This window comes from Eublepharis macularius, chromosome 19 (genome assembly GCF_028583425.1).
Source record: "Eublepharis macularius isolate TG4126 chromosome 19, MPM_Emac_v1.0, whole genome shotgun sequence".
Taxonomy (NCBI): Eukaryota; Metazoa; Chordata; class Lepidosauria; order Squamata; family Eublepharidae; genus Eublepharis; species Eublepharis macularius.
This window is the reverse complement of record NC_072808.1, coordinates 685,592-712,715: the sequence shown is the minus strand read 5'-3', so window position 1 is coordinate 712,715 and position 27,124 is coordinate 685,592. Positions and strand designations below refer to the sequence as shown.

Sequence of the window (27,124 nt, the reverse complement as noted above, 5' to 3'; positions counted from 1 at the left end):
TTCTTGATATTGACTGTACTCATCGCACACTGTGCAATCCGCCTTGAGTGTCCGTGATGAGAAAGGCAGACCATAGAGGACATGAATAAAAATAAATGTGGAGGCGCTTTAAGTCGCCACTAGAGACATAATTTATACACAGATGCAGAGAAGAGGCCTGAAGATCTCGGCCTAAACGATCTCCCCCCTCCCCACCCGAGGCAAAGTTGTATTATTTTGAGGCCCCTCAGGGTTGAGAGAAAGCTCTCCTCCTCCTCCTCCTCCTCCGGCTGCCTTGATTACAAAGTTTGCTTAGTTAGAAAAACTGGAAATGTGGAGGAAGTTGGAGAATGCAACAGAGGGTTTGCATTTGGCCTCTTGAAAGCGAAAATGCCGTGGTTTTTTTTAAAGCATCCCTTTGCTTAACCGCCTTGAGAATCGAGCCCGTTAGAGAGGCCCCGCCCCTGCCTTTGGGGCGGGGCCGCGGCTGCTTCCGGGTGTGAGGCCGCTGCCCGCAGTGGGGCCGCCTGCCTGGCGCGGATGGGCGGCGGGATGGAGCCGGGGCCGGGGCCGGCGGAGGGGCTGCTGCTGCAGGAGGCGCGCGAGAGCGTGGAGGCGGCGCGCACGTACGGGCGGGAGCTGCGCCAGCGCCTGAAGGGGCTGCACCTGGCGCGCCGGCAGGTGAGGGCGCGGCGCCCGCGGGAGCCCCCCTGGGGACCGGCAGCCCGGACGGGGCGCTCGCTGCTGCGTCAAGAGGCGCGGGCCGGCACGGCGCCCTGCGCGGGGGGGGGGGGGGGCAGCTCGGGCTGGGACATTCCTGGAGATGCGGGGGGGGGGGGGTGCGGGGTGCCGGCAGGGTCTCATGCCGTAGAATCCCCCTCTCGGCGGCTGGAGAGCGGTTGCCGTTCCGGGAGATCCCCAGCCACCCCCTGGAGGCTGGCAACCCTGCCTGCTCCGCCTCCGAGGCCGGCCGGGGAGCCGTTGGGGGCCGGGAGGGGAGGCGGCCGCGCTGGGGCCAGCCTGTGCCCGGGGGGCGCCTCGGGGGTCGCGGGTGGGTGCCCCTCGGGGTTAGTGGAGCTGCGCGCCCAGCTGTTTAATCGACCTGGCCGGCGCGGGCCTCGTGGCAGAGCCGCCGACTGGAGCCGGTCATGGCGGGGCCCCGGTGGAGCCTCGGCCGCTTTTGCTGGCCGGGAGAGCCCTGTGGGTCCCTGGGATTTGCGCCTCTACGCCCAGACCGAGCGCCGGACTGGACTGCATGCCTCGTCAGCCTTGGTGCTACTCGGGTAACCTCAGGCCAATCGTTATTTCACCACCTACTTTACCTCGCCTGGTTACACGTCACCTAGACCGTCGAGGAATCCTGAGGCCGCAGAGCCAGCCGTAGTAGAGAGAGGGAGAGGACCCGGTGTCATGTACGCGAGCCTTATGTCCTAAAGAAAAATTGTTGCCTCATTCAAACAAGATGCTTGTAATCCTTACTGGTTATGGTCTCCCTAGACCTTGGGCTTCAGAACACTGCTCAAAAACAGGACACCTGCTCACGAATGCAACTGCTACACACCGTAGTTTAAATATCGAGATTAACAAATGAATTTGCAAGCATATCTAGTCAAGCCTTGGAAATAAGTCCCTAGAAACAACTGGTCCACTCTTCCTTGTTAACGGGCCTGTCCGCTCATCCTGCTATTAATCATTTATAGCCTAAATGAAAGACAGCAAATCGCCATTTAGCAAATGGTTATATGGTAATCTGGTGGCAATTTGTGCTTGCTGTAGCTGACCGCTGAGTGGCCGATTGGGGCCGTGCTCCATTCTGGTGCTGTGGTTGCCTGCAAGGGCTGCTTCTGCTGCAGTGCAAACTTTGCTAGTTTGCATCCTGTGCTTGGTTAGGATCCTGTGGTTTGTGTGGATCGTTGGACTTCAGTGTTTGTGCCTTTTGCAGGATTTACAACAAACCTTGGTTTAGCATTCTGACAACACAAGTGGTTCTCTCCTTCCTTCACTTGCGTGTGGCTAGGCAATCAAACTTATGTTTTTGCAGGAAACCATTCCTTGTTGTTTCATCCAGATCACAAACCATGGCTTGTTTGCTCTCTGCCCTCCAAACCGCTGGTTTGGAATCGTGGTTTAAAGAGCAGAAAACAAACCAAAGTTGCTGTAGCCAAAGCAACAAACTATGATTTGCCACAGAAGCATTCTTTTCTGAACTGTGAGCAAGCTGAGCACCCCATAGAATCTCCAGACTAATTCCTGTAATGACAAACCATGGTTTGTTTTTGCATGCGATTCATCCAAGTAAATGCATACTTGTGTACTGAGGTTGTAATATTGCACCAATGCAGTTGACTTAAGGTTGCTACTCTCTTGCATCTTACCCCATGTGCCATACCCTTCTTCACCCACATTGGATTTACTTGCGCAGTGGCACCTGCAGCATTGCTGTCATGAGCTGTCTCTTTTTTGGATAAACTTATACACTGTAATGAGTTGTGGTGATACAACCCAGCCCCCCTTGCATTTGATCCTATCCCCGTTTTTGGCCTTGCGCAGCAGGCTGTCTGTCAGAGGACTAAAAGATTTGAAGAGTTTCTCCCTTCCTGCCACCTCTGTTTCATGTATGTGCCCAAACACTTCCTTTTTTTTCTGAAGTACTGAAATAACAAACAAAGAAAAAATCGAACTGCACAGGGACTACAAAGCCCCGTGAATGCAGCTTAAAGAGGAAGTTGGCTTTTCATAACCCAAGAGCATCCTGTGTCAGAAACTTGTAAAGATCAAGAAGCGACATCTGGCTGACATCTCTGAAGACTTTTCTGTGTGAGAGGTTTCCCCCTCTTACCTCTGGCTTGTGAGGAATTTCTCACCAGCTAAGCCATTTTATGCCTGACTCCAAACCAGATTCAGTTTTCAAGATACCTTCTTTCAGAATTAGAACAACCTGTCCCTTTGTCCCAATATATTTCTTACAGAAGGCTCAAATTAAACAGCCCGGGCTGTGTTCCTGTGTCTGAGGAGCTCGCTCAAAATCCAGAAACCAGAAGTTGCTTTTCCAGGACAGCAAGGGGTGTGTGCCTCTCTGTTTTTGTGCTGCTGCTGCGCTTGGTGTATTCTGGGCACACGGAGCAGTAAAAACGGGGAAATGCCCCCCTCCCCCTCTGCGGTTTTGATGCAGGGAAATGGCTGGAGGGGGGCGGGAGCCCCTTCCCCCCCCCCAAGGACCTTCTGAGGCCATTTGGGCTCTCCTTGGTTTTTTATCAGCTGTTCCCTACAGCTGCTCTGTGGCTGTGGGGACCCAGGTTGGCTTAAATGAGAACAGTGATGGCAGACACATCTCTCCGTTCTGTTTGTTTTTAAAAAAAATCTGTGGGTTTTAAAAACTGAAATGGACTTCAATATATTTGTAATATACAGAATTTAGTCAACCATAGAAAAAAAAGTCATCAACATTAATCCTCCCGATGGTTTTGCTATCTGTGCAGGTTTCAATGCATACTAATGGGTTACCCAAAGAGAACCTGGAGATTTTCTTTCAGAATTCCAAGTCTTTAATCTCTCATTATATCAATATAAAATTAAAAGCGTCCAGTTTACACCATTATAGGTGAAAATCTATTACATTTGTATCAGGGAGGCTTAGTTGGTATCCCCCTCCTCCATTTACTACCCTCTGAGGCAGGTTAGGGTGAGAGAGTACGATTGATCCCAGATCACTTAGTCATGGCTGCCTCACTCAAAATGACATCAGCAACAACAACAACAACAACTGTGCTTATATACCGCTTTTCTAGACAGTTTAGTGCCTCACCCAGAGCGGTGAACAAATTAATGCAATTATTATCTCCACAATGCAGCTGGGGCTGAGAGGAGGGGCTCGCCCAAGGCCCCCACTAAGCTCATGGATGTTCTTTGCAATTGCCAGGCCTTTCCACTTTGCCAGTCATTTTAATGAAAAACCAATTCAGAACTCTGTACCTGGCCAGAAGTTTTTGTAAGGCTACCAGAAGAGGGATCTATCATAGTTAAATACTCCATTTAATTTTACAGCAGAATAAATTACTTCTGTGGAGACATTCGAATTCTGCACATGGTTTAGTTTCTTGTGTTTTTTGCATTTTCTGCAGAAATTTTAGGTTTTTGAATTGTGAGCAGGTTCCTCAGACTCAGGCATACAAACGAAGTTAAGTTTAGCTTTCTCTACGAAGTATATTTGAACAAACAGGTTGTTCTAATTCTGTTCTATTATGCTAAACAATTCTGAGAGCGTTCCAAAAATACAGCACATTACTAATCCGGAAACATTCTTCTTGTTAACTTCTGCAGGCGGTACTGACCAAAGGCTCAGGTAAGACGGCATTTGTCTCAAAATAAGTATGACGGAAAATCAGAGGGGATTGCTTAAGACGAAGTGGTAAAAGAGCGCGCTGGAGAAGGCAGCCTTTTGGAGCCAAATACTCCCCCCGTGGTGACTTACGAAAATTTTGGCACATTGTCAAACAAAATGGGTGTGTGTGTGTGTGTGTGTGTGTGTGTGTGTGTGTGTGTGTGTGTGTGTGTGTGTGTGTGTGTGTGTGAGAGAGAGAGAGAGTGAGTGAGTGAGTGAGTGAGTGAGTGAGAGAGAGAGAGAGAGCGCGCGTGCGCGCGCGCGCGCGCGAGCAAGCCTGAATTTCAGTAGTACAGCCGGCACTTGCTGTGGGTGGAGACGCGGCAGTGTGTGCTGAACAAAATGGTCTGTCGTGCCATGCTGTTGTTGGGAACGTATCTCAGGCGTTGCCTGTCCGTGGTTCAAGCAGTAAATGTAGGACACCTGCAGATGGGTTGCTCTCATAAGAACCTCTGAGTGAACCCTGTGCGAAAATGTCTGGATTATCGTTAACTGGTATTGGTTTATGTCTCTTAGGAGTCTTGATTCTTAACAGTTTCAGTGGAGATCAAAATACGGAAGCTGATGATGTGTTTTCTCTTCTGTTTGGCCCTTCCACGTTGTGACCTTTTCTAAGATGCTTCAGGTTGACAGTGACGTTTGTTCGCTGTTCCAGGATAGTTTGTCGATGGTGATGCCCCCTCCCTACTCACCACGGCTGGCCTCTGGGCCCAGATTGGGCCAGGCCTGCTTGGCTTTACTGCGGCTGCAGGCACACTCAGCCGGCCCCTGCCAAGGTCTGACTTCGGCAGCGCCTCTTCCTTTCTCTCCCCTCAGATCCAAGAGAGCGCAGCCCTGACGAGGGATGTCCTCGAGCAGCATTTCAACGACCTGAAAGGGACCCTGAGGAAGCTGCTGGATGAGCGGCTGGTCTCTTTGTTGCAGGAAGTGGGTGCCATCGAGCAGGAGAGCATCAGGCCCCTGGACGAGTGCCAGAAACTGATAGAGCACGGAGTCAGCACGGCTGACGAACTTGTCCGGGAAGGTAGGCAGCTCTCTGTTAAAAAGGTGCATTAAAAATCCATAACAAGGCTGTCTTTCATACTCAGAGGCAACTTTGCCTCCGTTTAACATGTACCTGCTTCAGAGAGGGAGGAAGGGAAGTGGGGGGGGGGACTCATCTCTCTCACGTGGCACAGAAAGTGAACAGGAAGCCGCCAGAGGCGAAGGCAGACCTTCCCACTCTTCCTTGCATCCTCCCGTCTTCATCTCTCCCACAGAATTGTTTTGAAGATTGTGTAGCAGAAGAAAAGGGAGAAGAGGGGTTACCAACAAGAATTCAGCCCGTGGGCCCATCGTTGCTGATTCCTAAGTGTGATGGAGGGGAGGGGCAGCAGGGTGATACACGTAGATGTACCGGAGGAAATGGCAGTTGGCTGGTTCTTACGAGCTGCAGCTTTGGAAAAGCCGACACATGAGGCAGGCACCAGCAGCCTCAAAGTGGTTGGCAGGGGTGCTTGATGACTTCCTGATGTGTTCTCCTCGTTCACTTGTTAGTGTTGTGCGGCTTCACCAGCAGGTTGGAGAAGGGAATGGTGTGACGCACCCGTTCCCCTGCTCAATAGGCCTGTCATCTTTATAATTTAATTTAATTTATTAGATCTATATTCCGCCCTCCTTACGCCAGCAGGCTCAGGGCGGATCACGATTTGCACACAAATTTAAAATTACATCAGTTATAAAATTATACATTTCATTTATTCTGTTTCCGTTTTGGGCCCTGCTCCTGAGCTTTTTAACAGCAGATATTAACAGATAACACCTCTGTGCTTGTGTAAAAATTTTCTTTTTTGATTTCTGTAGATGAAATTGCTATTAAAAGTACAAGAGCCGGTCAGGTTGAAGTTTCTTCTTTTGATCTTTTGGGAGCTTTACTGGTAGGGCCTCTTGGGATGGCCTGGATAGAAAACAGAAAAAGCAGCGAGTGACCGTGCAGTAGAGTTCTCAAAACGACTTGCTCAGGGCAACATGACAGTCATAGTTTTCATGCTCAAGGTTTTAGATCCAGGGGAGTTAGCCGTGTTAGTCTGTAGTTGCAAAATAGTAAAGAGTCCAGTAGCACCTTTAAGACTAACCAACTTTACTGTAGCATAAGCTTTTGAGAGCCACAGTCCTCTTTGTCAGATGCACGAGAGCTGTGGTTCTCAAAAGCTTATGCTACAAAAAAGTTGGTTAGTCTTAAAGGTGCTACTGAACGATTTACTATTATGATCAAGGTTTATATCTGTCATATTTGAACTTCACAAATTCACATTGCAAGCAACTTACAAATTGTGTCTTCATAGCAACATACCGGAAAACACTTTTCATAGATACACTTTTTAAAACAGCTGCAAACGTTGCGAGACTTAATTGTGGCCACCAGGTCATATTTCTCTTCCTGTGGTGTGAAGAAGGGTTACTTCTCAATGTTCAAAAGTTCTTCTCAAAGACACCTCTGGACTCCTGTTTGTTTTGCTTAAGACGCCAGCCCTGCTGGAGTTCTTTTCAACGGAAGTCTTGACACTGTTTTCATTTCAGGTGAGAATGCTATCCACGGAGCCACAGGGGAGAACAGTGACAAACTGTGCAGTTTTACCAAAAAGGCTTTGCATATTCAGCTGGACAGGTAAGACTGATTGGTGTGTGTGTGTGGGGGGGTGATTCTGCAGCAGGTAGAGAGATGTGTTTCTCAGCCTCTGTTTAGGACCCCCCCTTTTTTCATCTAGAACAATAGATCTGAATTAGGAAGACCCTTTGTTTCAAAATTATAGTGCAGACTTTCTGTGTGAACTGACATCCATCGTCTTTAGTGTTGTACAACCTTCAGATAGAGATCTGGCTTGTCATTTGAGACAAATTAAAAAGCCTGGATTTCAGGAGAGATTACTGAGAGACAGAAAACCTAATTAGGCTAAAATGCTGTGTCAAGACATTTTGAATATCTGAAGCTTGAAGTTCTTTTGACTTTATGACCAGACTGTTGGAGCACTAAGAGGTGAGCAGGGCTTGTATATCCCCTCGTCTCTGCTTCAACTGCTAGAGAGCTTAATACAATTCAGTTAAGGTCCTAGGTGAAATAAGATGCTTGACCCTTTTGATTTTAATATGCAGTAATGGAGTAATATCCTTTAAATATGTCTCCGTAGCTAGTAATGTCTGTATTTTTCTTTCTGTATACTTGCAGATGAAGAGTTTTGTGTCCTCTCTGATTTGTGATAGGAGGTCTCTGAGGGGACTCATGACATTGAAAAAATAATGATTCAAGAGAACGAGTATATTTTCTCTAATTTATATATTGCACTTTAAGACGCAGAGGGTAAAGCAGGAAAACTTGCAAATTAAATGGAAAAAGGATACTGGTTATGAAGTACAATATATATATATTATATGGTTCTTCCATTATATGTCTGCTTTTTAAAGAAACTATAAGGAAGATAGATTATCAGTGGCATCTAACACTGTGGAAGTTGGCTAAGATATTTAACACTTCTGCTGGAATATGTTGGTTCTGTAAGTCTTACGGGGCAGATTTTTTACATACGTGGTAGTCTGGTAGACATAAGGGCAAGGCCACAAATACTAGAAAGTCATAGTCAAACTGTTAAATTAGGGAATAGGATGCAACTTTCCGTTTAAGTCAGAACCTCTGTAGCTCAGTTATGTCCCAGTGATCCCTAAAAAATGCTGAGTATTGTTTTGAATTTGATCCTAACAACTGGGCTGATTTATGCTAGAGGCTAGCAGCGGGAAAGTTTTCCTGAGATACAACACTGGTTTAATATAATGGAGGAGATGTTCGTGTTAATTAGTCTTACTGCCTTACAGAAATATTCAGAAGTTTTTTTAAAAAATGGGTGCTTTGTGGTATCCAATTATTCAAAGGATGGAGGGTATGGACTTATATGTCTTCCTTTGGGATTGGCACTTTATTCTTTGTACAGTGAGTTTGTTGTGAGGGGCTGCGGCTCACTGAAAGAACCTCTGCTTTGCTTGCAGAAGGTCCCAGGTTCGATCCCTAGCAACGGCAGTTAAAAAGACCGCGGGGGGGGGGGGGTGAAATTCCTCTGCCTGAGACCCAGGAGAGCAGCTGCCAGTCTGAGCTGGCAATACTGCCCTTGATGGCCCAGAGGTCTGATGCAGTTCAAGGCAGCTTCATGTGAGACAGGTGATTATTCTTGTATTGGTTTTCACGGTTGCATAAATTAAAAAAAAGCTTTTAAAAAGATATTTGGCGTTATTATGTCTTTTGTGTTTACATAAACTTTTCAATAACATTTTTAAAAAGAGTTGAGGCAGGAAATATAATCTGGTACACACATTGTCGTCCGTAAATCTGATGAGGATTGTGCAGCTAGCATCTCACAAAGTTGGCTTTACTGAAAAGTTGTCTCACTGAAGTTGGCTCCACAAAAGCTTACGCTGGGATAAAGTTTTGTTAGCAGTTAAAGTGACGCAACTCCAGTTTGTTTTTGCTGCAAAAGGCTAACAGGGCTCTGTAACTTGTAAAGCTTGTCTCCAAACCCTTTTCCCACTTCATGAATGAAACGAGTTGCTTATTGGTTTGTAGCAGCGCTAATAGTATCTTTCCCTGTTTAGTTTGCCAGAAGTGCCCACGTTGGTTGATGTTCCTTGTTTATCTGCCCAACTGGATGACTCCCTTCTTACGATTGTGAAAAGTGAGATCTTCAAGCATGGAACAGTAGCATCACGGCCGCCAGTCCAGATTGAAGAGCTTATAGAGAAACCTGGGGGTATCCTAGTGCGATGGTGTAAGGTGAGAACAGTAATGCTTTAAAGATCAGACACTGTATGTGCGTTTTTTCCCTTGAATTTGTGCTTAAATCCATTTGGAACTACTCAAGATTATGATGCCAGATGATTTTCATCTAATACGCCTTGATAGACTGCTTGGCTGTTATGACTGTGTGCAAGTTATATTCCATGTTTTCTAAAGAAATCTTCCCTTTATCCGCTTTGACTTGGATCACAAAAAGCTGCTATTTGCTTCTTGAAGCTGCTTTGCCAATACAAAAATATGTTGCATTCGAAAACCGAGAAAAGGAGTGCAGAGTGCTCGGGTCTCTCCTTGGGCTGAATCACTCTGCTCTCTCAAAATACAAAATTGTTGGACATGAGAGAGGTGGGAAGCTCCCAAATTAAAATATCTCTCCTAACAGTGAACAAAAGTGTTTTTACGATCATGTGTCTTAAAAATTCTGAGATGGCCCTGACGTCAAAGTGTCATTATGCTCTTAAATTATTTTTCTCAGGTAACTAAGAGAATGGAATGCCCAAAATCTTAAACCGATTAATTTCAGACACCACAACCGTATTCCTTACAATTCAGAAAGTCTTCGTTGGTTCTCTGATTCCATAGCAAACTCTGAGGAGTTAGCCGTGTTGGTCTGTAGTAGCAAAATAGAAAAGAGTCCAGTAGCACCTTTAAGACTAACCAACTTTACTGTGGCATAAGCTTTCGAGAATCACAGTTCTCTTTGTCAGATGCATCTGTGGTTCTCGAAAGCTTATGCTACAGTAAAACTGGTTAGTCTTAAAGGTGCTACTGGACTCTTTTCTATATAGCAAATTCTGATACCACAAGAGAAGTAGATGTAACCTGTTGGATCAAAGACAAGATTGCTGATGGAACGAGGAAATGCCTCTCTGTTGCATTTGTTAGACTTGAGTACTGCTTTTGATGTAGTAGGCCATTATGACGGTCCCCCCTTCTCTCTCCCACCGTGAGGCAGATTTTCCTGCCAAAATTCAGTTTTCTTGCTTTGGCTGTGCAACCTCACAGTTAATCTTTGTGGTTTGGAAGTCTGTTTCTCGCACCCTGACAGTCAGATATAGTTTTGGCTTTTTGGCCCAGCCCAGGAACTTGATGGGGAGAAGCAGGGGCCCTCTTCCTTTTTGTTGGAAATAGTATAATGTTAAAAAGGAAATTACTTTAACAAGCAGGGACTGAATAAGTGTAGTCAAGGAATGAAAGTCCTAAGGCCTGTAAAATTTTATTGGTAGCACAGAATACACTTTGAGTAACAGGCAAAATAATTTCCTTGAAGTTTAGTTTCTTATATTCTTGGTTCTTAGCAGTGAGCGGTGTTTTATTTAATACTTTAGTTACAGCAACAGTGTTTCTTCACAGAGTTTCCTTTGACGCTCAGGTGTCCTGAAGTTAGTTTAAAACTGACCCAGGGTCCTCCTCAAAGCCAACCCCACTTTAGAAATGGGACAGGAATTAATCTTCTTCTCCTCAGAAGATATAACACTTCTTCTTTTTACTTGAAAGGGAGTCTAATTTACTACCCAATCACTCTTACCAAAGCACATTCCCAGTTCTATGGTATCTGTGTCAAGCAGGCTTCAGGTACTGCTGATGCTTATACTTGGAATTCTTAAATTGAATTCTTCTTCAGGACAATTATGTTACAGTAAAGGCAAAAATTTCCTCTTTCCTCACTCCAGAAGGAAACCTGTCTGACCTTCCCTGTCATACTCACTCACAAACTCTCTCTCTCTGAACAATCCTGCCAGAAAACTGTCAGTCCTTCAGCAGGGTTCTAACTGACCAATCAGAGAGGAGGGAGCAGCCGGTCACTCAAGCTCTCTATTCTAAGTAAGGGTTAACTCTTTCCCTCCCAGCTCTCTGATTGCTGCACTTACAAACCTTGCTTTCAAGTGCAGTTTGTCCGAGCCATGTTATTCTGTTACATTGTTTGGAGTAGGAAATGAGGAAAAAGAAGTGGTGCTTTAGTAGTTGGGTCATTTCTGTCCCCAAAAGATATTTCATTGGACATGCTGAATTAGTCCCCTGGGATCTGCCATATGAGATGCCCCAGGGTCCAGCCCTCTCGCCCGTGTTGTTTAATGTGTATGTTCAGCCACTGAAAGAGATAGTTATCAGTTGAAGATATCCAGTTCTGTATCTCATTAACTAAGCAGCTGCCTCTACTCTGGGCCATCGCCTGGATGTTATGGTCAGGTGGCTAAGGAGGAACAAACGAAAGCTGCGTGCAGACAGGATTGGAGCAAGACTGGCTGGAAAGCCTGAAGATCGGGAGAGAATCGTACTGCTAGCTGTAGATGGACAGGGTGGTCGTTGGCAGAACATGTGAAGAGCTTGGGTGCACATTTGGATTTAGCTGTACTGATGGAGAGGCAGATTTATGCTGTTACTGAACGTACCCCTCCGCTAGTTACATCTGGCACATCAACTAGTTCCCTTCTTAAGGTTAAGTTGTCCTAGCCGTGCTAATCCACACTGTGGTAAAATCAAGGCTAGAGTATTGCACTGCGCTTTACATGCGGCTTCTGTGAAAGACAAAAAACCTGCAGGGTTGAAGAGGAATGCTGATGGAAGGGGAAACGGGGAAGATTGCTGACCGTCAATCGGCACCTTTTGTGGATGAGTCATTGGATCCCACCCATTGCTGGTCAAGAAAATGCACTACCATTTTGCCTTGATGCGTTCACATTTCATTGCACTAAACAGATGATCTGTTGAAGGAAGACTCGAGGTAATATGTTAACCCAATACATTACCCTGCTCAGGTTGATGACGACTTCATACCACAAGACTACCGGCTTCAGTATTGCAAGAGTAACGCTAACCACTTTGAAGATGTGTATGTCGGCTCCGAAACAGAATTCATAGTCTTGCACATTGACCCCAATGTCGATTATCAGTTCAGAGTTTGTGCGAGAGGAGATGGTCGGCAGGAATGGAGTCCCTGGAGCGTTTCTCAGATTGGTCGTACCACGTTAGTGCCTCATGGTATGTATATTAGTTGATACCCTGTTCAGTAAGCAAAGTTCATAGGCCCTGGAACGCGACATCATACAGAAGAGTTATGTCCCTGCCTCCCCGCCCCGCGTTCTCATGTCCCTGTTAAATACCGCTGCACACATAAAACCCACCATAACAATCTCAGAAATATCTTCAGATTGATGACAAATCTCAAATCATTTTCTAAATGGAATTCATTCAGATGATGCTGGCATCGCTCACAGTATAAATGCTTCATTTTGACAGAATCTGGAAAAAAATCACCACTCCTGATCATTCGTATATAAATTCCATTGATCGTAGCAGGAATTAATTCTCAGCCAACCTGTCTGGGATCAGAGCCCAGGAGCTGCTCACAACAAAACTGTTGTCTTTACACAGCCTACTTTGAATTGACACTTTCATAAGGCTGTGAGCCTGTGCATGCTTACTTGAACGTAACACCCACTGGAACCAATAGGACTGATTTTGCAGTAAACATGCTACGATTGGACTGTTAAAAGTATAACATTGTCTTTAAAGTATTAAGCATCGGCATTAAATATAATAGATCCATGCTTAAAGTTCTTACTTATGGAACATTTCAACAATAAATTAACAGTACAACCGTTTCATGTGTTTGTTTTTAGACACTGTGATTCTCAACTGCATCGCCTTCGACCGTATTATTATTAATAGCATCTCATATCTCCTCTTTCCTCCAAAGAATGCAGGGCGGTCTATATCATTTCCCCTCCATTTCATCCTCATAATATCCCTGGGAGAGATTAAGCTTAGGTGAGTCAAGGTCACCCCGAGAGCTCCATGGCTAAATAGGGGTTCAACCGAGGTCTCTCCAAACCCACCCACACATTTCAAGTATGTTCACAGCACTCTGCTGTACCAGCTCTGCAAACTTGGACAAAGCTCGATAGAATACTTTGCTCTTTAAAAGTCGGGAGCAGTTTCCGTTCTTAAGCCTGGGAAGGGAAGAGTCAGGAAGGGGTGGATACGGCTGAGGTTGGCAGCTCAGAATTTCAGAAACGGGGCATGCTAGACTTTCCTTGTCTCGAGCGTTGGCATATAGCAGTGCACGGCCTGATCGTTGGGATTACTGCTTACAACATGAGGCCGTTGTGCCGTGTACCTCTCGGGTGGGTGACAGGTGCCTCTGTTTCAGGTACTCTTTGCTCTTGTGTTGTTAGAATGGGCACCTGGTTTTGATGGCTATAGCCTGAGTAGCCGAAGAAACATCGCACTCCGGAACGACTCACAGTCTGGCGGGGTGCTGTACTCCAAGGCTCCAACCTACTATTGTGGCCAGACATTGACATTCCGGTAAGAACGCGCTGTGCGGCTGCTCCCCCCCCCCCCGCCCCCCTTGTATTTATTGTCATCCTCTTTTTAAAAATCCCATCTGAGCTGGAAGGCGCTCGTGGGGAGGGGGGCGGGTGGGCTGTATGCAAGGATCTCTCCTCTTCCATTTTATTCTCACAACAATCCTGTGAGGTAGGTTAGACTGAAAGAAAGAGAGACTGGCCAAGACTGCCCAGAGAGCTTCATGGAGATACGAACCCACATCTTCTCAGTCTTAGCCGAGCATTCTGTTTTAGTGTACTGCTCGGCCTTGATTATTTTTTAAAGACATGTTAGTTTTTTATTTTGATTTTTTTATTGTATCATTTTTTAAAAAATGTAAGCAGCTGCCATAGGTCTGATTAATCAAATGATGGAAAAAAATAAACTGCATCAACAATAACGGCAAAGACTAGGTTAGTGGACTGATCAACCTTTAGTGGTTGCATTAAAAGGTGTGTCTGGGCTGCACAGTCAAAGAAAAAAGAAGTAGAATTGGGGATACTGATGTATTCCTGCCGCTAGTTCTAGCTAGTGTGAGTTCTAGACTCCTAATAGTGTTGACTAAATGGCCGGCGGCTTCCACTGTAAATGAATTCTCATCATAGTCTTCTTTTATCTCTTTTCCTTCCTTGCATACTTGCAATCAAGGGCACTAGATTCTGCACCCAAAAAAGACCCTCTCTGTAGTAGTTTGAACAAAATTAATTATACATAAATGAAAGTGGTCAGGATGCAGATATATCCCACGTTCTGTGAGTCCTGGTGGGGGAAGGGGGAGTGGTCTAACCACCACCCTGAATGCCGCGTGTTGCGCTGCTTTTGAAACGAAGGGGAATCTGTCAAGCAGCATAGGGGGGCAGCTGTCCAGAGAAGCAGACGCTCAAAGATTACCTTGGGGCTAGCACCAGCTCCTTGCGAGAGTCTTACTAGTTCTTTAGATGCTAGCCAGGTTTTATTTTTATTTTCCTCACTGAGACTAGTTTTAAAATCGGGTTGTGTGCAGTCGGGTGTTTTTTGGGGCTGGAATTGCATTTTTTTCATAGAGAGTGGAGTGAAAGGGATTCAAGAGCATGAGAGGGAGAATGAAGCTACGTAGAGAAAGTGATGGGGGAGATTGACGGCTTTCAGGAAAAGAGAAGGATGCTGAATCTTTTCCGCTGCCCTCAGCCTTCCTCTGCGCTAAACCTCAAGGCTTAGAAACCTGCGTTCTTCAAATTCAAGGTTGTGCATAAGCACTAGCTCCTTTGCCGCCTGTCACCACAGCCTCGCTGTGTTGGTAAATCATCCATTCCCCTCTCTGCTGCAGGAGCCCCCCCTCTTCCTCTTCTGCTAGCTTCCAAGAATTCAGTTCGGAGCGTTCAACACTCTCTGGAAAGCCCAGTATAAACTGTTCAGGTCGGCCCCTTAACTAGACATTTCCTGACAGAGAAGCTTGCTCGTTCTTCTGGAGCTTTCTAAGAAGACTTCAGTTGCAGCCAGTTTCCTGCCAGTGACGAGAGAGTTGCAGGTTCCGTGGTACCCAGGGGTAGCGCCATCGCACTTAATTACAGCTCAGGCGAGGCTCGAGATGGCTGCCTTGAGCAGAAACACCACCTGAGAGAGAAGGTTGCTGAGCTCCTGAGATGAGGCTTTTGGGGCCAGGGGGAATGGCCTGGTGCCGGAGGTGATTGTGAGATCAAGGGGTGTCTCGAATTTCACAGACCTCTGGCTTCGCACTCCTTGCTTGCTCTGCTTAGGGTTGCACTGTCGATCTTTCCACTGATTGCCTCTTCCCACTACAGACTCTCTTCATGTTATTCCTGTAAGCAGATCAAGTGTGTTGAATGATGTAACAAGGGAAGTTCCAACTGACCCTTTTAATAAAGGCTTGACAGTGTTTGGGAATGGGCTGCTTGAAGCCTTTGATGGCATGGAGGTAAAAAAAAGGGCGGGTATAGAACATCTGATTAAGCTTCTGTTAAAGGGACAGAACACGTCTCTCCAGGCCAGTTGGAGATGTCATATATGAATGAACCTCAAGCTGATGTGTTCCCTTCTTTTCTAATGTGAACAAACCATAGTTTATTTACTGTTACATCAGAACTGGGCGAACTGGCCGGCACTCACCATGGTTGCCTTCAAGCCAGAGCTGGAATTCACATGGTTTCCAATTCTGGATTTCACGCAAACCATGGTTTCTGCAAACCGTACGCACAGAATGATGTTTACCATCTGGAGGTTCTCAAAGAAGAACATTTGAAGTATGGAAAAAGTTCCCACATCTGAATCCAATTACTCAGGCCCTTCAGCCGTGGTATGAAAGGAAGCTCCTCGCTTAACCCTACAGGTGCCAGGTCTTGTAGTTTGATAATCCATCTGGCTGCTTCTTCCAAGAAGATACCATCTGATTTCTTAGGTCTTTCAGTAAATCAGAGCAGGAAATCTGACGCTGTGCACATTCAGTTTGTATCCCGTCATAATAACACTGCATGATATAGACTCGATGCACACAGTTTCACATTTATGGCTTGCATTTCCAAACGAGAAATGGAAGCGATCATTTCATCTTACTTGGCTAGGGTGCTCGTCTTCCCTGTGGATATTGTTGTTAGCCAGATAGCCCCACCTCACTTAACTACATGAATCTCCCCTGGATTTGTAATCTGTGGATGATGTTTTTTAACGCTGTAGAGGGCTCAGGGTAAGATTATTACGGTTCTGTTTTCATAACTGGCTTTCTCTGTGGCTTCAGTCTCTTTATTGCTTGTTTTGCTGGCTTTTCTAAGCCACCTTGGACCACCGTAGATGATGGAAATGGCAAGGTATTAATGTTTTAATAAATAAACATCCGTAAAAGGATAAATATTTCCTTCAAATTGCTGTAAAGTGGACTTTCAAAGTGACAGATGAGTGTGTAGATGCTTATTTTTAAAGTAATTTTTGTATGTTTTATGTCCATTGGGTATTTGGTGTAGCCAGTTTGGTGTAGTGGTTAAGAGCGGCAGGACTCTAATCTGGAGAGCCGGGTTTGATTCCCCACTCCTCTGCTTGAAGCCAGCTGGGTGACCTTGGGCCAGTCGCAGCTCTCTCAGAGCTCTCTCAGCCCCACCCACCTCACAGGGGGATTGTTGTGAGGATAATAATAACACACTTTGTAAACAGATGTGAGTGTGGCATTAAGTTGTCCTGAAGGGCGGTATATAAATCGAATGTTGTTGTTCTTTAGAGGCCAGCGCCCTGATTCAGAATTGCCCCTCTGCAGCGATTTCTCCTCACACAAATGCTGCTGTGATCGCGGCCTTCTCAGTGCTTTTGAGGATTATGGCAGCCAGGGCCCTTCTGGAGTTTCCTTCCTCCGCTAAAACGAGTCAGTACCTCCAGGTTCTCTGCAGAGGTGGCACATACATTTTCTAAATAAAGAAGCTCTTGAAGGAGTTTTATTTTATTTATTTATTTTTAGCCTGCTTTTCTCACTGAGATTCAAGGTGGATTAGACGGTGAAAGTCCATGCAGTCGACAACTGGGACTTGCAGTAAACAGCACAGTGGGATGTCTTGTCGAAGGCTTTCACGGCCGGAGAACGATGGTTGTTGTGGGTTTTCCGGGCTGTATTGCCGTGGTCTTGGCATTGTAGTTCCTGACGTTTCGCCAGCAGCTGTGGCTGGCATCTTCAGAGGTGTAGCACCAAAAGACAGAGATCTCTCAGGGTCACAGTGTGGAAAAGATGTTGGCCGGTCATTTATATCTACTCAGGAGGGGTGGGGTTGGGCTGAGTCAATACAATGGGATATGCATAGCAGAAATCTGAAAAGAAGCATAAATTCAAATACAGGAATATAGAGATAAAACATTGCTGAAACAAAACATAAGTAACTTGGTGTGACCTATTAAACAACACAGAAATTACCTAGTAGGAGCATACCTGCATCAACAGTGTCCCAGTAGTATAGTCCGCAGTCTCTGTCCCTTCACCAGAGCATCTTTCTGAACCATTTCCGTGCAGCGTAGCCCAGTTGCCTGTGTAAAAAAGCCGCCCTGAATTGCTCAGTTTGCAGAAGGCCAGGAGAGCGGGAGCTTTCCTGACGTCTTCAGGCAGGCCATTCCACGAGCTGGGGGCCGCCACGGAGAACGCCATGCGTGTACGGGCAACTGCGGATTTTGCCCATTTGCAGAGAGGCACCTGCAGAAGGCCCTGTTGGGATGAACAGAGTGGCCAGGGCAGAGCAGAGGGAGAGAGGCGGTTCTGCAGATACGGCGGGCCAAGGCCATGAACGGCTTTGCATATGATAGCCAGTACCTTGAACTGGGCCCAGTAACTGATGAGGGGACTGCAGGATGGGAGTAATAATTGAGCTGTGGTGTCCTGTACCAGCTGGGGTCTCTGATTGACTTTGAAGGGAGACACGTGTATTTGGGGCCAGTTAGGCTTACAGATAGCTACTGCTTCAGTACAAAAGTTAGCAGTTATAACCTCCATGAACAGCAGTCACAGTATATCTTTGGAGACCAGTTCCCGGGGCAAACAGAGGACAGCCATCATTTCCATGCCCCCTTTGGGAGCTTCCGGGGCTATCTTGCAGGCAGCTCTTGGAAACTGAATGCGGAGATGGACCCTGTCTTAGCGAGGGGCTCTTCACGTTCTTTGAAGTAGTGATACACCACTGAGCAGTTTCAGTAAGCGGCGAAGGGTTTTATATGCGGTTTCCTCCCGCTAGAGAAACACATGAGCCGTTGGCTATATGAACTGATGTTCAAAACAATATTTTAAAAAGTATATCAGTTGACAAGACCAGATTTAAAACAAAAAAATGAGGCAGCTGGAGATTGTAAATCTCCGGTTCACTTTCTACAAACAGCTCACATTGTGGATTACTTCCAGATGTGCATGCGCGCGCGCGCACACACACACACACACACGGTTTAATTTCATTTCACAATGCATGCCTTCAGCTATCTGTGACTTTTCCCAGAGGACTGGAAAGCTTCGTTAGAGTAACAGGAGTGCAACATGGTTCCAATTTTGAATTGTAGCCCAAATATCACAGAAGAATTAACTCATTATTCCCTGGCCTGCCCTTTCTCTGACACAGGCAAAACCATTTAATTTCCTGTTCTTGAAAATATTGTGCTTAGATTTTTTGATAGTTTTGACAAACATTCTGTAGCCAGTTTGTTTTCATGGAAAATTACATCATGGTATAAGCCTCGTCTAAAATAAATGGACAGACGTGTAGATTTTGATGTGCTGACTGGAAAGAAAAGCGCTTGACTCTGGGCACGTGTAGGTCTGGACTGCGGGCCCTCTGCTTCCTGAGTCCGTCTGCTTCCCCTTCCCTGGTCGAGGCTCCTCCTTCTACCTACCCCCCTCCCCCAAATCCGTGGCTGCCCTTTTCCATCATGCCGGGCATAGCTCTTGTTGCAAAAGCAGAAGGCTGCCCGAGGAAGGGCAGTGGCTGTTTTGGCTCTTGTGTTACGCCTCGCGTGGTACACGCTTGGTGCCACTGCTCATTATATTTTGAGTCTTTCCCAGAACGGTCACAAGACATGCCAAATGGGGGGAACAAATTTGGAAGATGAATCTTCTCTCTTTTCGTACAAGTTTAGATTTCGTTATGCTCTACAATTCGGCTTGTGAGATCAGAAGCAGTTTGATTGACATAGACACAGCAGTGGCTGTGGCCCAGTGTATAATTTCTCACAGTTTTCAAAATATTCATTATAGTAATGAAAAATATTGTCTGCTTTGGATATCACTTAAAATGCTTGCTGTATATCTTCTTGCTAAGGAAATCAAGGGAGCTTGGCTTAAGGGAGCACCTGTGTGCTATTCATATTGTCTTCCGAGACAGGTGCAAATAAAATTCTGGGATTTTTCAGAGCAAAGAGCAAGAGGGCTGCAAAATATGGTTGTTATCCTAACCTAACACCTTGCCAGCTGACCCTGCATTTCGGACAGCAGCTCCGTGTTTTATTTAGCTGTGCGCTGTGTGATCACTGTCATCCCGGACTGCCCGAAGCCACAGTTGAGCAGATTTCCTTTCTGGCGCAGTGCAAAGAAGCATCCAGATTTGTCATGGGACATCTTGCAGTTCTGGAGGCACAGGCCAGCCCAGTTGACGGTTTTTGCACTTGGCTGGATTTTGATAGCAATTGATGCTCCGGCCAAGGCCCTGCTTAAGACATAAAAAGGGGCCGAAATTCAAGAGCTGCTGTGGTTTTGAGTCCTCGTGGCTGCAAGAATCAACGGTTCCAGTCATTGCAGGAAAGTCGCCCTCCTTCTAGTGAAAAAGCAATTAAACATCTCCATGAAGGAAAAACATCTTGGCTTTGCTGTGTGATTCATCTGTTATAACAACAACGACGACGCACGGCCACATGATTCTCCCACTGTTTCACACCAGCGATGCTTTAGCATGATGGGAAAATCAGAAGGTTTCCCTCGATGATAGCTTGTTGCAGCTATCAAACTAATTTTGGGTTAACCAGCAGTTGAGTTAAACATTTGTGACACTGGGAGTTCTCTAAAGACAGTTTCTTTTGTCTCCCCCACAATTACATGGAGCCTCAATGTTATTTCCCTAGCAGAGTAAATTGGGCCCCCTGGTACCATGTCCGACTGGGAGAAATGGAATTACCGCCCCCTTCTCACACTCCTGATATGAGTCAGACACCCGTGGCCCTGGTTTTTTTAAAAAGAGGCACTGGGAACCACCTAGCATCACATCTCTTTGAGCCCTCACTTTGGGGCCAGTCCGGAAAGCAAAGCCACGTGTTTGCACTGGGTCTGACACACGAACCCGACGCCGATGGAGCGATGGTTTTGTCCACTAAGGTTGCTTGTATGTGACTAAGCAAATTGATTCTGATTGCAGAAGTATCAGTACTAGTTGGACCATCGTAGATGTTCGGATTCTGACCGAGTGGGGCAATAGAGAGACGGCAGACCAGGCACCTGGAGATGAGGAATAGCCCTGGGGTAGCCACGTAACCCTCAGGGACACCTAAGTGAGATGTTTTATATGGCCTCTACGGTACCACTGGACCAAAAAATCCCGCTGTTCTACTGCAGACCTACCCGAAACTGTCTTTATATGGAAGTGGTTCTGGCAGAGCAGTTAAATGTGAGGATACGTCTTGATTGGACCGGGATAAATGCTGCTTCCGCTAAAACCTTAAGGACAGTTTTTAAAAACATGAAAATAAGCTTTCTCTGAAGCTGTGAAGTGCTAGACATTTAAAGACATGCCAGTGATTCTTGGCAGAAGATTGTAGCGATAGAAAAAAGTTTAACTTGGGCTTCGTAGGTGTGATTTTCTGAAATTGCCCTTTTCATGTATGCAATTATTCAGCATCCTCAGATTGCCTTCAAGTGGCACAATATCTGTGCCGCGTTACGTAAGTCCATCGTGAAGGCGTTGAATCCAGGGTTCCCCTGAGGTCCTTTGGCTTTCCCCCTCTCCTATCCCCGGTCGGATGGGGATGTGAACACTGAGGCTGTCCTCAGCACTGAAGTCAATTGGTAAATTCAGCGTATGTGAGGATTTCATGAAATGAGTGGTGGTTCCAGTTGCCTCCATCACAAAACGGGAACCATTTAGGCAAACTGTAGGCTCAGAAATCGAGTTTCTTCTATGGATTACAGAGAAGAAAGAGAAGCCGGGAAAACACGTTGCCAATAGTTAGATCTCGTAACAATAACACTGAAAGGGAACAGGATATCATGTAAATTGTTTGTGTTAAAGTTTCAGAATGTAGCCAAAAATGTTTGTGGGTTTTCTTCACAGAATTGAAACAGTTGGCCCGCTGGACAAAAAAGACAGTATAGGCGTTTGTGTGGAGCAGCAGAATGGCTGTGATTCTTTGCAGCGGGACAAAGCAGTGTGTGTGAGCACAAACGGTAAGTTGCTCGAGGTTTCCCTGCAAAGAAGGAACTTGAATAAAGGTGACTGAGCATCGGATTGAGCCTGAACTCTGTGACCTGTAATGCACTCTAACTATCACAGATTTTAGGAAGGTCGAATTCCAGGAAGAGGAAATGGGTATGTTGTTGACTAGATTGGAATGCTTTTAAGGTATGCTTGCAAACAATCACTCGTCTGGTCACTTGTGTTGCATACAAAGTTCCTCCAGGTGACCAGGTAGGGCAGCTTTAATAAGATACGGGAGTGGTAGAAAGCCCCCCCCCCTGCCTCCCGCGGATGCTGTATAACATAGTTACAGGCAAACAGACAGACTAGTAAATAATTCTTGTGGATTAGGAAATCATACAGACACAAGAAGATATGGGACATATTTGTAAGGGAGAAAATTCTAGATCAACAAAAGCAGATTGAGTCGTACTAATACATCTGATTTTGCTGAAGCTTAGCAACCTGTAATTGATAGGAAGAAATGAGGCAACGTTCCACTTCACCCATCCCGTGCAGTTCCTGCTTTTGTGATGTAGATTTATCGCTAGCTGTAGTTCTAGCCATGATTATAAATTTAGTTGACCCATTGTTCTTCAGTTACTTACTAATTCTTGTGTATACTTTAATATTTAGCATCTTTCAATGTTTTATTTATTTTATTTATTTCAAATTTGTATTCCGCCCTCCCCGCAAGCGGGCTCAGGGCGGATACCAACATATTAAAAATATAATTAAAATACAATAAAAATTCATATTCATTAGAAACAACACATTTAAAACAAGATGGTGGACAGCCTTCACAGGGAGGGTTTTGATTTCTAACTTCTGATATATGCTGTTTTTAAGCTGTTATTGTACAATTTTTCTGTTCTAATAAAGTTTATTTAAAACTGAAAAAAAGGAAATCACGCAGACCTGTTTGCAAGGCTTTGTGTTAAATCCAGGACAAAAATTCCGCATGTGCTGCGGCTCCTGCACAGAAGGAAACACAAGAAAGAGACCACTGTAGCCATTGTGCTAAGTCAAACTTACTGTATCTCCACTTGCGTTTCTGTTTGCACAGGATGCTTGTAAACAATTTCTAGTCACTACAATATAGAGACAGGGAAAGTGTCAGGTGTTACACAAGTGGAATAACACTGAGTTCATTTATGTGTCCACTTGTGTATCACTGGGTCCAAGCCAATGTTATGCAAGTTGAGATAGTGGCTCAGAATTCCTTGGCTTTTGGGGGACGGTGATCTCTTGGTATGTACGTATTCTTCCTTTTCCTCTTTCAGGCGCTGTATTTGTGAATGGCAAAGAGATGACCAACCAGTTGCCTGCAGTGACTTCAGGATCAGCTGTGACATTTGACATGGAAGCTGTGAATCTGGGTCCTTCCAACAATAACGAAGGGGGGAACTTCAAACTTAGAGTCACGATCAGTTCTAACAACAGGGAAGTGGTCTTTGACTGGGTGCTTGATCAGTGCTGTGGTTCTTTGTATTTTGGATGCTCATTCTCCTACCCGGGCTGGAAAGTCCTGGTGTTCTAGCCTCCGAAACAATGATTAACTTGCGTCCCTCTGCAGCCGGACTCGGTGAGGCCATCGTTTGCTAGAGCAGGCTCCTAAACTGTGTGTGGTTTTTAGTACACTGGGATAAGTCTGGGTGGGAATGAGCCCCAGAACAAAAACCTGTCCTAAGTGATAAAATTACTTGAACTCTGTCCTCTTTACTGGATTCACTGAATATCGAGGTGAAACATTGAGAATAATCTGGAATATTAAGTAGATTTTCAGGGCTGAAACCAATTCACCTGTTCAGATTTTTTTCCGGAGGTGGGGGAGACCCAGTGCTGATCCTGTCACTGTGTTCTTATCTATGCATGGTTATGCTTACTGTACAGATTGAAATTTGCCTATGCTGCTTGGATTTTTGGCTCAGGGCTAATGGACCAAACTCATACACATGCTATCTCACTCAGAGGAAGGTACTGCAACAATAAACTGTAGCTGCAGATAGTTTTTGCCGCTTTGAAATCTGATATTGATGCTTTTTGCCCCTTGGGACGTTTCTTTCCCTCTGGCGGGTGGAACTGCTGTTTTGGTGCAGCAGAGCCCTACACTGAGTTTGCCCTGATGTACAATGCCTCTGCCTCTGCTTCTTAACCATGTGCCTTAGCTGCAGGCTTTTACTGAACAGTATTGTATGTATAAGAGAATCTGTTTTCCGGTAATACCTGTTTGGCAACTAGTTCCGTGCCACGGGATTGTTGGCACTTAGGCCAAGCTTTGGAATAAACGGTGAATTCACACTTTTTAAATTTAAGAATCGCTGTAGGAAGTCCCACAGGAAGTGCCTCCGCCATGATGACGTAACGCAGTTTCAGTGGAACTTCTGCATTGTTTAGCAAAGTCCTTTTGGGTAAGAAGGTTCGATATTGGCTCTGAACATTTTAGTTGTGGGTTCCCATCTGGAAAGTGGTCTCGTACAGAATAACTTGACATGCTTTTCTTTACTGATCGAGGCGTTCAAAGAAGAGCCCTGCACTAGCTTAGGAGACGTGGGCATTGCGGTATGTGAACGTTCCTGCAGTCAAAGAGGTACCGTAGAGAAAAGGGTACACGTAAAATGCATCCATAGTGATATGTTAATATCCACCAGTTCACACGGGGTTAATAGAGGGTCTGTTTAATGGGGAACAGCGGATGTAGCGCAGGCATAGCTTAGGTAGACAGGGCCTGAGACGCAGCCCCCTCCCCGCCTCGCCTCGCCCCAGTTTATGCCATTGAAATGCTTCCTTGTTAAGGTGTTGCTTTTTGTGTGGCTAAGGCCGCTCAGACTATGTGAAATGCCACTTCACGAAACCCTGCGGTTAGGAGTCCGTTCAGTCTTGGGTTTCATAGCAGGTCTTCTGCACTAGCGGTGTCCTAATTAATACTGATTGCGAACTGGTCCCACTCCCATCCTGGGAGGTAGCTTTCCTGGCCCTGGCTTTGGCTGGAATGGCCGGAGTTACCATCTATCCTTTGCGGGGGGGGCGGGGGGCGGTGTTGAAGATTTTGTTGCTTTACAAACAATGGGGAAGCCCCTTGCAGTAAGTAAGGCTGCCTGAGTGCTGCCACGGGAGTCCCAGGGGCCCATTGGCTGGGCTGCAAGTGGCTGCAAGTGTCCCTTTCAAAAGAGACCTCTGGAGGACTGGACTTGTGCACCCAGCAGGGGCTTTATCTTTGCCGCAGGCAACCAGGGCTGTTGGGGGCAGCTGGTTTCTGTGCAAAAGGCATAGCTGGCTGCCCTGGGCGCAGCAGTCCCCTCTGCCTAGTTGAGGCAGAGCATGTTTACATTCAATGCATGTTTGCATTGAAAGTTTCTTTCTGTTGTCTTGAACGATTTGATAAAAAAGCAGGGTGACTGGTACCCCTTCTTTCTAAATACATTTTCCTGAGCCCAGTGCAGCCTATTCTCTGCCCCCTCCCACCCCTCAAAATCAAGGCATACCAAAAAATAGTCCATGTATTGACAAATCAGTCATTCCCCCTCCTATTCTCTTCGTAGCTGTGTCGGCTGAGGAGTTACAGGTAATCATGGCTATGGCTTGGGGCTTTCTCTGTCACATTTTTGGTCTACAGCCTATGTACTTGCTTTAGAGACTCCGTGCTAGACTGAAAGTATCACCTGCTCTAGCACAGGTACATGTTTTCCACACCATGAGTGGTTGGGGAAGGATCGTAACCTTTCCATTCCACCACAGGATGTTTTTATATGAACCTGAGTATATACTTATTTGTGTGTCTGGGAATACACCTTGCCCCAAAGGTCTGGCCGGCCCGCCAGATATTGTACGTAAAATGGAAGAGCAGGGGGCACCAGCTTCATCTGTAAAATTCGCTGTGTGTACAGCATGTGCGCTAGGGCTATTTGTAACGTAAACCTTCATTCAGACAGTAGTAAAACAAGATCCTCATTTTAGAATTTATTTTTCAACCCATTCTTGGAAGGAGTAGCTCCCACTCAGGAACCCGGGATAAAGATTTTGACCCGCTTTCTTTTTTTAACGGTGAGGCCCGGCATTCTTCTAGCGGTGCCTGATGTTGAGAAAAGGTGGCGGGATTTGATGAGCCTTGGAGAGGGAAAAGCTTGTGTAGTTTAAAGATTTGATCTTAACGCAGGTCTCCCTATGTTTATGTGTCAAAGAGTTTCCAGTAGCTTGGAGTTATTTTCATACTTAACAATTTGTAAAAGTATTTGTTCCTTTTGAAAATATACGGTGTTACTGAAGTAACAGTTCTTGGAGGTGAACTTGGGCTCAAAGTATGTTTTATGAAATGTGTATTCATTTACCTCAAAATATTTTGTATCATGACTTTTAAGTAAGTTTGTCCTTCATCTGTTTAATAAAAGTATTCTCAAATATAATTGAACTAACATTTTCTTCCATGACCTAGATAGCTTCTTAACTCCCCTGCCTTTTAGCCTCACAACAAACCTGGGAGATAGGTTAGGTTAATAGTTGGCTCATTTTATCCAGTAGCTTTAATTGCTGAGGTGGATTAGAGATGGTTTCAATACTGTTTTTCTTAAGTAGTAATATTAGATTTATATACTGCCCTTCAGGACAACTTAACACCTGCTCAGAGCAGTTTACAAAGTGTGTTAATATTATCCCCACAACAATCACCCTATGAGGTGGGTGGGGCTGAGAGAGCTCTGAGAGAGCTGTGACTAGCCCAAGGTCACCCAGCTGGCTTCAAGCGGAGGAGTGGGGAATCAAACCTGGCTCTCACGATTTGAGTCCTACCACTCTTAGATCATTCTGCCCTCCTCGTTTATCATCACAACAGCCCTATGAGGTAGGTTGAGACGAGACTGGCCCAAGTTCACCCAGCAAGCTTCCATGGCAGACGGGGGATCTGAAGCGGACTCTTCCAGGTCTGATGCCAACTACTGTGTCACACTGGCTCTGGGTGTAGTTGTGGGAAAAGATTTAAGTCTCATCTTCTTCCTGTAAGATGATGTGCCAATTTTTTTTGTTGTTCATGTAATTCTGTTAATCCTTCCACAAATTAAATTAATTCCAGGAAAGCAAAACTGCAACGATGGCATGACCTCTGGGCTGGGCTTGCTCCAAGTATGTGTGGCCAAATGCCTTTCTCGGCCCCTTTTGTTTGCCAGCACCTTCAGAGGCAGATGCTCCCCCCACCTCTCTCTCTCACACACATGCACACACCTACTTGTGCAAAAACGTTGGCCCACCTCTTATAAATTAAGTATGGGCTAGATGATAAAAAAAATAATTTTGATACTCTGACGAGTTGGGGGGAAAGGATATATAACCTTGGGCATCAGCGCACGCCTGTATTAAGGGATCCTACCCTTGAAGGCGTATGGAAGGCTTAGGCTATGAACAGGCGAGGAACCTGAAGCACACTCAGGAGACAGGCGCACACACACGCACACACACACACAAAACCCCCTCACTCTCTGACACGCAATTCAAGGATGTTGTGTTTTGAGTGACTTTCCTAGTAGTATCAGGATCTCAGCTCCCTGGAACTGTGAAAATGGGTACAAAGACCCTTAAGGCAAACTTCAGTTATAACTTTACTTGAATAAATCCATTTTCAATACCGCCAGTTCTGCAGGTTCCCACTGATCCTGTGGTCCATGTTTATGTCCCCCCTCACCATTATTCTACAACTTGGCAATTTTTAGCTTAAGAAGCCTCTGCCATTCATTTTGTTGG

At 45.7% G+C, this 27,124-nt stretch overlaps 1 protein-coding gene across 1 annotated transcript; it reads left to right on the top strand.

Moving 5' to 3' along the window:
- Positions 1 to 516: 516 nt before the first annotated feature.
- Positions 517 to 25,783, top strand: CRLF3 (cytokine receptor like factor 3). Its single transcript, XM_055003730.1, has 8 exons — positions 517 to 660; positions 5,177 to 5,384; positions 6,920 to 7,007; positions 8,978 to 9,155; positions 11,936 to 12,158; positions 13,355 to 13,487; positions 21,272 to 21,384; positions 22,678 to 25,783. The coding sequence occupies exons 1-8, from the start codon at positions 520 to 522 to the stop codon at positions 22,932 to 22,934; spliced, it is 1,341 nt and encodes a 446-aa protein (XP_054859705.1). The 5' UTR covers positions 517 to 519; the 3' UTR covers positions 22,935 to 25,783.
- Positions 25,784 to 27,124: the final 1,341 nt, after the last annotated feature.